We start from the raw sequence: 12,663 nt of genomic DNA on the forward strand, positions 1-12,663 counted from the left end.
TTCATTTCTGTAAGTGTCAAAACTAGGAATGCCAGGTGTCCTAGTAAAATGCACTTATTTAGCTAAATGTGGCTGCACATAGTGCAGGTAGTGCAGCAGTAAGTTGCTCTCGCCAGTTTGAAATCTTGAATGCAAACAAGAAGAGCTCAGAACAAGGCAGTGTGCATTGTGAAAACATTGTCCATGTTTATTTGTCTATCGCCATCATTTTTCAGTTGGCACACCTTGCCTGGACTCGGAGGCATCAGACAAGGTCGCTGTACTCTAGTATCACTCCAGGCAATGGAGTCGTTTCCCACAACTGCTTAATCTTTTTAAGTGCACTCTATCTGCATTAGCCAATCATTTCTTCAAATGGTAAAACTGAAGTCTCAGCTACCAAATGAACTTGCATGCTATAACCACGTCACTATTCCTAGTCCAATCAAGACCATGCGTATTTGTGGGCCTGAGTCCCTCTTCAACCTTCAGCTTCTACTGTCTGGAGGGGCACCTTCAACCAGCTCCGCGGTGCACCGGTAGCGGCTTAGTTAAGGAATAGTAGAAAGACCACTTTCTTACAGGCAAAATGTCCTTCCTTACAATCAGCAGGTTAGCACCTAGACTGCTTAATTCAAAGGTAAGAGTAAACAAGTCCCCCATGACATGTCAGTGTGAACATTAGCTTGCTAACCTGTCTTTTGCTAGTATGTTACTCTTTGCTAGCATTGCAATAGTGCTGGCTACGTACAATTAGTTGCTAGTAGCTAGCTCTACTTAGATAGCAAAGTCTTATGTTAATAGTATTGCAGTATATACCAGGGTATATACACACACACCCTGGCTAGATAATTAAGTTGACTAATTATTCTACCCCCATGTATTTTTGAAAGCCTTTTAACAACGGTCATGACACTTATTTTGCCAGTACGACTAGGTTAGTGCTACAGTACAGTAGCTAGCAATCTAACAATTGACAGTTCTCATCATGGTTAGCCAGGTGTACGCGTAACGCCAGTTAGCAGCTATCAAGTGGTGGATCCTTACCACCTGTCTGACTGAAATACCTGGCGAATGTACCCCGATTTGAAATAGTTTGAGGGGTTTGGAAGAAACATGACTTGGGAATTAGGTGAATATTGGTATTGCCATTTCCCAGGTATCTATTTGGTCCAAACAATTGTCAAGCACCTATTGTACTGCAGCCTCAAGCAATGTATCACGACTTTGTGACAGTGTGATCATGTCTTACTTGAGCTAGTTGAACTGAAGATGTTTCTTTGACATGTAGCTTGCCCTGTCATTGGAGAAGAATCTAAAAGACTGAGTGAACTTTATCCCATTGACCCTACATTGGCTCCATACATTGGCTTCTTAACAGTCAGTCATTGACACCTTGTCTGGGTCGTTGGAATGTTCTACCTGTCAAATAGAGGCTTTGCCTCAGTCTATTGCTTGTCTTATTTTTTACACAGTGGTGGTTGTCCATTATTAGTCTCAATTTTGTCATTTGCGCCTTCACCAGTATATAATGTAATAATATATACGGAACACAGGCGTACTATGTAAGTAGTATCCTAGTTGTGGGAAAGAAGCACGTCTTAAATTATATAGGATTAATTCTTACCGATATAGCTTTGGCTACAATCATTGGCACAAAAGAGTTAATTTACTTTTATTGTGTTCAGTCATCCAGTATTGAGCCATCCAGTATTGAGCTATCTTTTAAAGGTCAGTTGAAGGTAGGCTCATGTCAAAGGTTTGCATTATGGTTCTATTTTGTACAATCCCTCAACATTGACTCAACATTGATTTGCTTTCATGATCATGTAAGCTATCTAAGGTCTTTGCAAAGACACGGGTCAATACTGTTGAGCCATCGATGTGGCTGCAGAACAAACTTAGGCTAATTGAGGCCTTAACCGTAAGTTTAACCGTAAGGGAAGTGGAGGCAAGGAATGATATTTGCACTTGAGCAACTGGTTGTTACATAATATGCTCTTTCAGATCAGATCAATTTTATATTGCAGCAAGCTTATGGTTTAACCACACAATCAGTGGAGTCACCTCCCAGTGTGAGCACATCCAGATATCCATTTGACCCTTTGACTCCTCCCATTCCTATTGACCTGTGGGACAATCTGGAGTTTAAATCTTCCTGCCACAAGATCATTGGCCTCTTGTCAAGCACTTTTATAACCCCATATCAAATGACCTAATTGATTACATTTAATCTGGCTGGCTTTTTTATTCATTTGCCTGTAGCCTAGGTGTTGTCATTAATTAGTGTGTTTAGGGATGGATTTCAGTTTTTTTCTTCTTTCCTTGGAAAGTACTTATCAGAACTCATCAGTTGGGCAAAATCACGTAGATAATGGCCAAAATATGTTAAAAAGGAAAGGCCACATTGTAAAATATTGCTGTATTTTGATTCCAATTTCCCATTAATTTGCATAATTATTTTGTGTCACTACAAGCAAACTCCTAATTATCACAGTGGGTGGTCTAGTCTGGCCGCTGTTACAACATCACAAATATTCCTAATACTTTACTTTTAAAGAAAAGCTTAGCATGATGTATCCAGATTGCTTTCTTGTAACGGAAAGGTAGCCTAATATTTCTCTGTGCTCAGTCAGGATGGTGTCTCAATGCCTCCTATATTTAGATATTTTAATGTTCTGCCTCATGAGCCTTTTGGATTGAGTGAAATATATAATTGAGGAGGTGAGTGCTTAATTAAACTATTAAGTCTATTTTATAATGGGTTCAATGTTTAATTCACCAAATCTAATAGCCTATGTTCATATCGTATGATTAAGGAACAGCTTTTCTTTGCAGTAACATAATAGTACAGAAAGATTAAAGGAAAAAAACTGGTACCTCTTTCTACTGTAAGTATAATCTACCCCATACTAACTAGTGTTTGTTTTTCTTTAGAATGCCACTTCTGTCCTAGTGGCTGCCAGGAATGCCAGTGCATCAACAGTAAGTAGCTGCAGGACTCAAGGTCACGGTACATGTAGGATAATATAAACAGTCTTGTATATCCAAATAACTGTCTGTGCTTGTTCCACATGCTACGTTTGTATAAAACTGGAGTGAATTGATGGTTATCATTTCTGTCTTATTTCAGAATCTGAAGGATGTGCTTTCAGACCTTATTCCCAAAGAACAAAGCAGGATTAAGAGCTTCAAACAACAGTATGGGAAAACCAATATTGGACAAATCACTGTGGACATGGTAAGTAGCCTTAACATAAAATTCTGTTTGAATGTGTGGCTTAAACAGAATAAGGACATTCAGTGGGAATATGGACTTTTTGTAAAAAAAAAAAAAGTTATAATTTATGATTTTAGAGCTCAAAAGATCGACATGATGATTTCCTTAATTCTATCCTCATATTATCAATCCGTCAGTCATGCAAGAGGTTATACAATACTGCTTGGTGCCAGAAAAGCACATTTTGCTGTGTCACTGAACCCTTTTCTCACACAGACACAAGCTTTCAGCTCACCTTGTGTTTGGGCCTTTTTCATTTGCAGGTCTATGGTGGAATGAGGGGCATGAAGGGTCTGGTGTACGAGACGTCAGTGCTAGATCCTGATGAGGTGGGTATAGTCTCATGCCACACATGACTAAAGTCACAGCCCACACGCCCACAGAATCATTTGATTTGTTGATGAATTGTTGCTATTGCAGATGGGCCATACAGGCATTTGTTTTATTGCATGAATGAATGACAGAAGTTGACTAGTAGTACAATCCACTGTCTCCAGTGAGCTCAGTGAAACACAGATATTCATCATGCTTTAGCTCAGCTGCACTCTTGGTGGCAAACCTTATTTTGTTAGAAGAACATGACTCCACACAAAGTACTGAGAACTATGCATTTACCTTGGCCTCCCCACCTTTGGCCCATTCCACCTTTTGTATTGGTTATTAGGGCATCCGTTTCCGGGGCTACAGCATTCCGGAGTGTCAGCAGCTGTTGCCAAAGGCTCCAGGAGGTCAAGAGCCTCTGCCTGAAGGCTTGTTCTGGCTGCTGATCACAGGGCAGGTGCCCACAGAGGAACAGGTAAGATGACTTTGGTGCCACTGGAGTCAGGACTGTGGTTATATTCAGTATTGCTAACTCACTCTTATCTGCCTTTCCATACCAGGTGAACTGGCTGTCGTCAGAGTGGGCCAAGCGGGCAGCTCTGCCCTCCCATGTGGTCACCATGCTGGACAACTTCCCAACCAACCTGCACCCCATGTCTCAGTTCAGCGCTGCCATCACAGCTCTGAACAGCGAGAGTACCTTCGCCCGGGCTTACTCTGAAGGTGTCAATAAGGCCAAGTATTGGGAGGTGAGACCTGGAAAGAATATCAGAGGGCCTGTTTTTAATATGACTTTTAGATTTTAAGGAACTGTGAGAATGGTCATTTGTAGGCGTGAGGAATTTCCTCACAAGTTACACCTTAGTTGGACAAAACGCCTTGCCTGTGTTTCAGTTTGCCTATGAAGACTCCATGGACTTGATTGCCAAGTTGCCATGCGTTGCCGCTAAGATCTACCGTAACCTGTACCGTGAGGGAAGTAGCATTGGAGCCATCGACTCTAGCCTGGACTGGTCCCACAACTTTTCCAACATGCTGGGATACAGTGATGCCCAGTTCACTGAGCTCATGAGACTATACCTCACCATCCACAGGTAAAACTACAACCTTCCCTCAGCCAATAGAGGGAGATGCAGTCATTTTGGAAGCTGTTTGTGTTGTGAACAACAAGGGGGTTTATATCAATGCACTATGGTGGCCTTACTTACTGAAACATACTTAAGTCAGTGTTGGTGGAGTATAAGGAGCGATAAGGAGATTGTGTAATTGTAACACAGAGATTCACCATAGTTTGGTCTTCCCTCTGTCACCCAGGGTCACCATAGCAGTTTTCCATCCACTTGACTCTCCTCTGCCCTCTTGTGTCCATATGCTGCACGTGGCAGAACATTACTGCAAAATGGTGTCCTTGAATAATCTGGTCTTGGGTTCCTAGCTGTCAGGAGTTTCAAAATGAATGTGTATTTAATGTATTTTGCCTTTACCTGTAACAGTGACCATGAGGGTGGTAACGTCAGTGCCCACACCAGTCACCTTGTGGGCAGTGCCCTGTCCGACCCCTACCTGTCCTTCAGTGCAGCTATGAATGGATTGGCTGGACCTCTGCATGGTTTGGCCAACCAGGTGGGAACCAGACTTAAAAAAAAAATGTTGTTTGGCCTCAAGAACAGCAGTGGAATATCAACACTGACATAAAGTATTTAATTTCAAGGGAAAAATACATTATATCTCACTGATCTGTTTTCCTCTGCGACCCACAGGAGGTGTTGGTGTGGCTGACAGCCCTTCAGAAGGAGCTCGGTGGGGAGGTGTCGGATGAGAAGATGAGGGATTACATCTGGAACACACTCAAGTCTGGCAGGGTAGGAACAGCACGCAAAGTCCATCCTCGTATCTTCAAGACATCGTTTGGCTTAGTCATCAGGGATCTACTAGCCTGACAGTCACATGACACTGGCTTTTAAGCTCTCATACTGATAGTTATAGCAGACTGTAGCCTACTGCTAGAGTCTTGGCAGTGGCTGTGGCGTCATGTGAGTTTTGTTATCTTTACTTCGTAGGTGGTGCCAGGTTACGGGCATGCCGTCCTTAGGAAGACTGACCCAAGGTACACTTGTCAGCGGGAGTTTGCACTCAAGCACTTACCTGCTGACCCCATGTTCAAGATGGTGGCACAGCTGTACAAGATTGTACCCAATGTGCTGCTGGAGCAGGGTAAAGCCAAGAACCCCTGGCCTAATGTAGATGCCCACAGCGGAGTGCTTCTGCAGGTAAGAAACACATGTTGTGAATTTCCCATGACCTTACATTTGGACATTTTTAGTGTCAACCGAACATTTTTAATTGGTTCTCTGTCTCTCTTTTCTCTCCATTCCGGCCTTCTGCCCTGTCCTGCTTGTGTAGTACTATGGCATGTCAGAGATGAACTACTACACTGTGCTGTTTGGAGTGTCCAGAGCCCTGGGTGTGCTGGCCCAGCTGGTATGGAGCCGGGCGCTGGGCTTCCCCCTGGAGCGCCCCAAGTCCATGAGCACAGACGGACTCATGACCCTGGTGGGAGCCAAGTCAGGCTGAACAAAAAAACTAGGAGGGGGAAGAAGAAACCGGAGGAGGAAATATATATGTATCTTGCCCTCCCCATCCCAATGGAAAAGGATTCAAAGAGACAGTACACTTTTAAAATCAATCTAAAAAGGGACTTTAATTTGAACTATTTCTTTGTTACAGAGTATACATTAGCAATACAGGTTTCCCCATCATGGCTGCACATTTTGAAGATGTGAAAATGTACGAAAAGGCACATGCACGACTCCCTTGATAGTTCACCAATCAGAGATCTGTGCTATATCACCCCCAAAACAAAAATAAATTAGCAGGTATTGTCAGCAAGGAACTAAGCAAACTCAACCTTTGTTGCTTTTGCTAACTCATCATCTGGAAAGTAAAAAAGAATTTTTTTTGTTTGACATTTACCATATTTTTCTATGCAATTTCCCTTGACCCTAGTCTGCCAGCAGACTCCACTCCCATTATGAACACTCCAGTTTAGGAAACGCTTGTCAAATGTAGAATTAAGCTGTTTAAATGAACATTGGAATCAGTTAAAAGGAAACTGCCCCTTTAAATCTTTTTAGTTTTACATTTCTCTCTGACTTTGAATTCTCTTGTTTAGCTGATGGCACTCTCTTGTTTAGCTGATGGCACTCTATGATCAAAATAACTTTTCTATCATAATAATCTTGGTTGTCTATCACTTACAATACTACAGTATGTTAATTTATGTGGGATTTGTGTTGGCAAATATTTCAGTGATTGTTTGAGATCTGTGGTCTTTTGCTTGCAGTTAGTTCCTGAGAGCAAGCTAGAATATAATTGGGCTTTTTATTTTTTGGGGGGGTGCTCTTATTGTGTTGGATTGCGTTTGTTATTTCCCGATTTCAGCGCTGTTGTGATCTACTACTACCCAAAATAAGCACTTGCTAGTCTGGATTCCTTAATTATTAGCAGTAGCAAGATCCCTGTTTTATTTAGTGTCCCTTTAACTGAGGGGTGTTGATTAACCTTGTCCTATATTCTTGTTTGTGGGTCAATCATTTGTGGTTTTATTTATACTTGTACATACTTGTGTACATAGGATATCATTATATGTATAACCTGAATGTATGAGCTCTACTCAGCCATATTGCTTAAAAAAAAAAGAGTTTAATTTTACGTCCGTTGCATAAAGCCTCACTCAACACGAGAGTATAATTTTTTAGGGGGGATTTCCGTAAGTCTTGGAACTTATTTTAATGAACATGTAATCTGCATGTATTGTAAATAATGTAATTGAACATTTGCATTAACATCTTGGCAGGTGTTTGCATTGAATGTCTCAAGCTTGCTCTCAGGCTATAGAAGCAGTGTTTGTCTGAGGAGCATTAACTGTTAAAGGTTTCTGAACACTCCATTTTGTGTAGCAGTCATTTTCATTTTTCTGCTAGAACTGTGGAACTGTAGACCTTAATGTTTTCCATACTTTTGTTTCTTTAATCCCTTTTAAGTCTCCATGCCTTGTTTTGGTTTTTCCTCTTGTCTGGCTTTCACATTTGTTTTAATTGTCCCCCACTACATGTTCTACTTGTCCTTTGTTTTGTGTTTCTAGTTATTTTGATCATAGAGGTAATACTGTTTTGTGGATTGGGTAGAATTCTGTGAAGTTGGATTCATCAGAGAAGCTAGTGGGGCTCAATGGGTCAGAAGGTGGGAAGGTGCTTACAAGAGTAAAAATGGGAAAACTTAAACTATTAAAGTTTTTAAAAACAATTGGTGTGCTGTGTGCAAGTTATATTGGCTCATAGAGTAAATGACTCTGGACTGATAGTGTATTATTGGTACCTCTTTACTGTTCTGTGTGGTAGTTGTCATTTTATGACAATGTTTGCATGCAATACACACACAATCTCTACTCAGTTTTGTCACCCCTTTTTTGGAGAACTGGAATTGTGACACTTCTTGGGATAAAGTTACAGACTGGAACCCTCAACCACTGATATATGGACCCTGTGTTGCTGTTCTGAGGATGCAATATACTATCTTGACGGTTCCAGCATATAGGGTCAGATGGCATAATGACAGGAAGGTAACAGCAATTGTCAAATAGGTTGAATCAATGTATATTCATCTTATAAGTTATCTGTTTTATAACCCATATTTTACTCAAATGTACTGTCAAAAAAGGTTTTCATGAATCCTCCGTTTTATGAATGAAAATATGTGGAAAAATCTTAGGCACCCTTATGTTATAACCACGATTTGCAAAGAGAAAAATAAAAGTCCAAGAACCCACCTCTCTGTGCTGGTATTAATAACTGCCCCAGATACCATAACCCTGCTCTGGTTTCTTGTGCTTTGACTGCCCTTTGAAAGTACTGCTTCACATGCTGCAGGTCACTGGCACATAGTGAGCCCTGCCACCCAGCATGTATATTAGCACAATAACAAAGGACCCTGGTCTTTATTTGAGCAAACTCCTGCTGTCAAGATATCCCAAAAGAAACAAAGTACAATATCTTGTGGGTACTGTGGATTCTGACCTTAAGCTTCAGTTTCCCTTGTTGTAAGTGTGCAACTTGCCACATGATATGAAAACATACATCTAGTATTACAGCATTAGTTACAATGTATTGAGTTAGTGTACATAACTAGTGATAGACTTGAGCAGTAGAATTTCAGAGACATATGCATTTAATACAATAGGATTGGTTGAACACAGTGTGAACTCCAATGGATACAGAAAAAGCGATATGACCAGCAATGATTATATGAAGTGATGACATATTTTATAATGGTAAATCATATCAAAAAAATCTTTCCCATGCACATTTCAAACTACTCTCATTTGTGCTGAAAACCTTACTGAAGATACTCAGCATGCCAAAGTCATACATTAAATGGATAAACTATATAGCACCCACCTGTTAACTATATAGCACTACATAGCACCCTCACTTTCATGTATATAAGCTTTTTAAATTTTACATTGAGCCATGAGTCTTTACTTTCAATTTCAGAAATTATATAAAGCAAATTTGGAAATGGGCATCCACCTCATTTAAAAAAAATATTACATCACAAGCTTAAGCACAAAGGTAGCCCAAGGGGACTTTGCATTTCCTTTGCTCATTTGTCCAAAACATCCTTAAATAATAGCCTTGTGAAAAGCTTTCTAGTTGTAGCTGTTATTATTGATTGTAAAGTAGTATCACAGAATAAAGCAAAGATGCTTCTTTAGATATTGGGGCAGCATATCAATATTTCAGTTATAAAGGGACAATAACGAGGTTTGAACCTAAACGATTGCTTACAGTTTCCTACATTGACCCCTGAGCCTGTAAGCCATCACCACTGTAAAGGGAAAACATAATCACTGAATAAAATAATGTGCCTTTTTCAGCCCTTTGTGTAATAATAACCTATTTTAAATTATGCTAATGAACATTCCAATAACATATAGGCACACCCAGTACAATGCAAAAAAAAGAGTTACTAAATTGCTGGTTATCTCTATACTTACCTACAATCAAGTATCTTGATAATAAATACAGTAAAATATACCAGATTCATTTGACCTTGTAGGGCAATGCCTTAGTCTTGGGATTAACTTCCAAAACTACAACTTTCACAGCATGACATTATATTAAAGCTCTATCATTATGTCTATATTTACACTTCAAGTCAAATGTGAATCGAAACTTTTAAGTAAAAATAATGTACTTAAATAACATTATGCTGCACAGAGCAAAGGGGAATAAACCATCTACTTATTATGCCATAATTTAACTTAATAACCTATAATAATAAAAGCACTTTGTTAAAGCCATGCTGTGAAACAAAAATATATATGTTTTAAAATATTTCTATTTTGAAATCAAAAATCAAACTACCTGTGGGCAAATAAAATCCAAATGACATGAAATGCTCTTTCCTGACACGATTAGCTATGGCCAATATTGATGTCAACTGTAGACATTTTGGACAACGATAATTCAGCTACTTTTCAGTCCAGTAAAGCTCTGCCAGAGTTGTTTTTTGCTCTCTCTTTGCTCTCTCTCTCTCTCTCTCTCACACACACACACAGACACACAATGTTTGTCAAAAAAAGTCTGTGATTGTTCCCTCCTTTGTCACAACATCGCCCAGCACACATGTAATCAAAAAGTCAATTCAATCCATTTTGTGTTGTGGCAATTTATGGATTTTTCTGTTTTGTTTACATGAACAAAGCTTTTGACTATTGTGCAAGTAACAATGCAAAGGGACTGATCCCATGTGAGGAGGTAGATAGCAGGTGTACATAAGATTGATGAACTACTTTTTGCATGAAATAGACTGATTCCCACCAAGGTTGGTCCTAAGTCTTAATGTATGGAAGCTCTTGAAGAAGCTGAGTGGGGATGGAGACTTGTGGTAGCGGTGTCAAGGGGATGACTTCCCAGTGGAAGAGGGGAGTAAGTAAGGCAGGCAGAGGCACACAGCAGGGGTTGGACCTCACGTCTGGTGGACCTCATGGAACATCAGCTCCCTCGGGATGCGAGTCTCTGGGCCATACATCTTGCAGGCTCGCCGCTCGAAGGCAGCAACATTCTGTTTCACCACCTCATCGAAAAACACCGTTGCTAACTGGGAGTGTAGCAAGGAGCGGAACTCAAATGAGATCTGTGGAAGAAAAAAGGTAAAATATACTGCTGAACAAGAGCATGAGAACATAGTCTCTATACATATGGCAAAGGACAAATAAAGAGAGTTCCTGAAACGGATAGGGGGGGAATTAAGATACACCCCATGAGTTTCTTCAACTACATGCAAATATTATTTGTTGAATACTCACCGAAAAGTCTACAGTGCAGGTGCGAGGGTAACCAGGAATGCCAGGACTGAAGCGCCAAATTGTCTCCAAATGGTTGAAAAGCTTTCCATCTGTACAGACCGCCTGACAAAACAGCAAAACAAGAAGAACTATTACTAAACAAAAAGAAGACAACATATTCCAAGACAGGGAACTATGTGTGAGGACTTACTTTGACCAGGTGAGGACGAACATTGGTGATCATGGATGTGTAACGCTCCACAACTGGTGGGAAGCCCACCTCCAAGTGAGCTTTGGCGTGGCCTGCCCTTTTCATGATGGTCTGGGACTTCTTACACCAGGGGACAAAGTGCTTGTAGTCATCCACATTGGCCACCACCTCATACATCTCCAGCATTGAGAACCTATAAAGCAGCAAAACTTGGTAAGGAAAGAAAAAGTCCAATAACTTCATCTCAACCGTCTTGTGAATATAATCACCCAATTATCCTGCGCTCTGAGTACTCTTTCCGCTTATTGGTGAAGCTGATGAAGCTTCTTTTGGGGGGAACTGATGTCATCGTGTCCCAGTCTTGGAGGCAGAGTGCTCGGGGAGTCCTGGACATTAGAATGCCACATGACGACAGGTGCCTGACAGTGAGGGGAAGAGTAAAATATGTTCTGGATCAATATTTCACATGAAGCCCCCACAGCATTCCAGTGTCTCTGTCAATTCTGTCAGGATAGAAAGAAAATACTGGCATGTGGGCAAATGTCCATGTTAAGGGCATGCTGGTCTTTTCTGAGTTAGGGATACCACATGAATGGAACTAGGTAATGTGACACCCACTCAAGCTTTTGTTTGCTTCACTCAGATGTGTGTTTTAAAAGTTGGCCTATGGAACCTGCAATGACACACTGCCATCCAAAAAGGGTCGTCAAAATAACTTAGATACCGGTTTTAAAGTATTTTTAGCTCAAAATTCAACTTGTCCACAGAATTACAAACTGCCATATACCTAACTTTTTCATATAAGGTTATTATAATATTGGTTGAATGAGCCTCATGTGAAGTTATGCCGATGTTTTCAACTGTAATAACCAGCCCAGACCTGACATGTTAACCATAGGACTGGCACATGCGCTACACCTTTGTGGAAGGTTTTGCAGGGTTGGTCTTACCTGATGTTTTGTTTCATTCGTTCTCTTGATCCCGCGGTACGACATGTCCTGCCCGAGCCCACAGTGGCAATCTCTAGAAATTCGCTGAATGTTCGGACACCCATGGGCATTCGTCGGGCACTTGCTGAGGCTGCCATGGAGCCCGTCCGGTAGTCTCAGTCAAAACCACTTTGTTCCTGGTGGGCGCAGAAAGAACAAACGCAAACTAGCCTATGCTTTCAGGTGCCGATTCTAACGTACACGAATATAACCCTGATCAGTAGGTTTCTGCATTTGTTTACGTTGGCGTCGATTTTGCCAAGGGGCGTCGTATCTAGACCAAGAAGGTTATATGGATCTAGACACGACCCCAAAGGCCGCGTTTTTGTGCCATAGAAACGTTCATGAAGTCATGTGGTTTTATTCCAGTTGCATGATCAGTGTCATAAGGTTACTAAGAATACTCAGAATTTAGTTTTGAGTTTCTGAAACGCAAGAACTCTCCTTTTAAATTACGACCTTCTCGGCTTCTGCTAAAATAATACCGGTGTTGGGGGACAGAGTGTTCTTCATTTCTTCCTTGCTACAGTGTTAT

At 40.8% G+C, this 12,663-nt stretch overlaps 2 protein-coding genes across 2 annotated transcripts; one reads left to right on the forward strand and one right to left on the reverse strand.

The window, feature by feature from the left end:
- Positions 1–458: 458 nt before the first annotated feature.
- cs (citrate synthase) lies at positions 459–7,885 on the forward strand. Its single transcript, XM_062458962.1, has 11 exons — positions 459–619; positions 2,917–2,964; positions 3,113–3,220; positions 3,523–3,588; positions 3,924–4,055; positions 4,141–4,329; positions 4,475–4,674; positions 5,074–5,203; positions 5,341–5,442; positions 5,641–5,850; positions 5,984–7,885. The coding sequence occupies exons 1-11, from the start codon at positions 569–571 to the stop codon at positions 6,152–6,154; spliced, it is 1,407 nt and encodes a 468-aa protein (XP_062314946.1). The 5' UTR covers positions 459–568; the 3' UTR covers positions 6,155–7,885.
- Positions 6,562–12,649, reverse strand: coq10a (coenzyme Q10A). The gene is made up of 5 exons (XM_062458964.1): positions 12,090–12,649; positions 11,409–11,558; positions 11,140–11,332; positions 10,950–11,051; positions 6,562–10,777 (listed from the first exon to the last, which is right to left on the reverse strand). The coding sequence occupies exons 1-5, from the start codon at positions 12,224–12,226 to the stop codon at positions 10,610–10,612; spliced, it is 750 nt and encodes a 249-aa protein (XP_062314948.1). The 5' UTR covers positions 12,227–12,649; the 3' UTR covers positions 6,562–10,609.
- Between the last annotated feature and the right edge of the window lie 14 nt (positions 12,650–12,663).

This window comes from Osmerus eperlanus, chromosome 4 (assembly GCF_963692335.1).
Source record: "Osmerus eperlanus chromosome 4, fOsmEpe2.1, whole genome shotgun sequence".
Lineage (NCBI taxonomy): Eukaryota > Metazoa > Chordata > Actinopteri > Osmeriformes > Osmeridae > Osmerus > Osmerus eperlanus.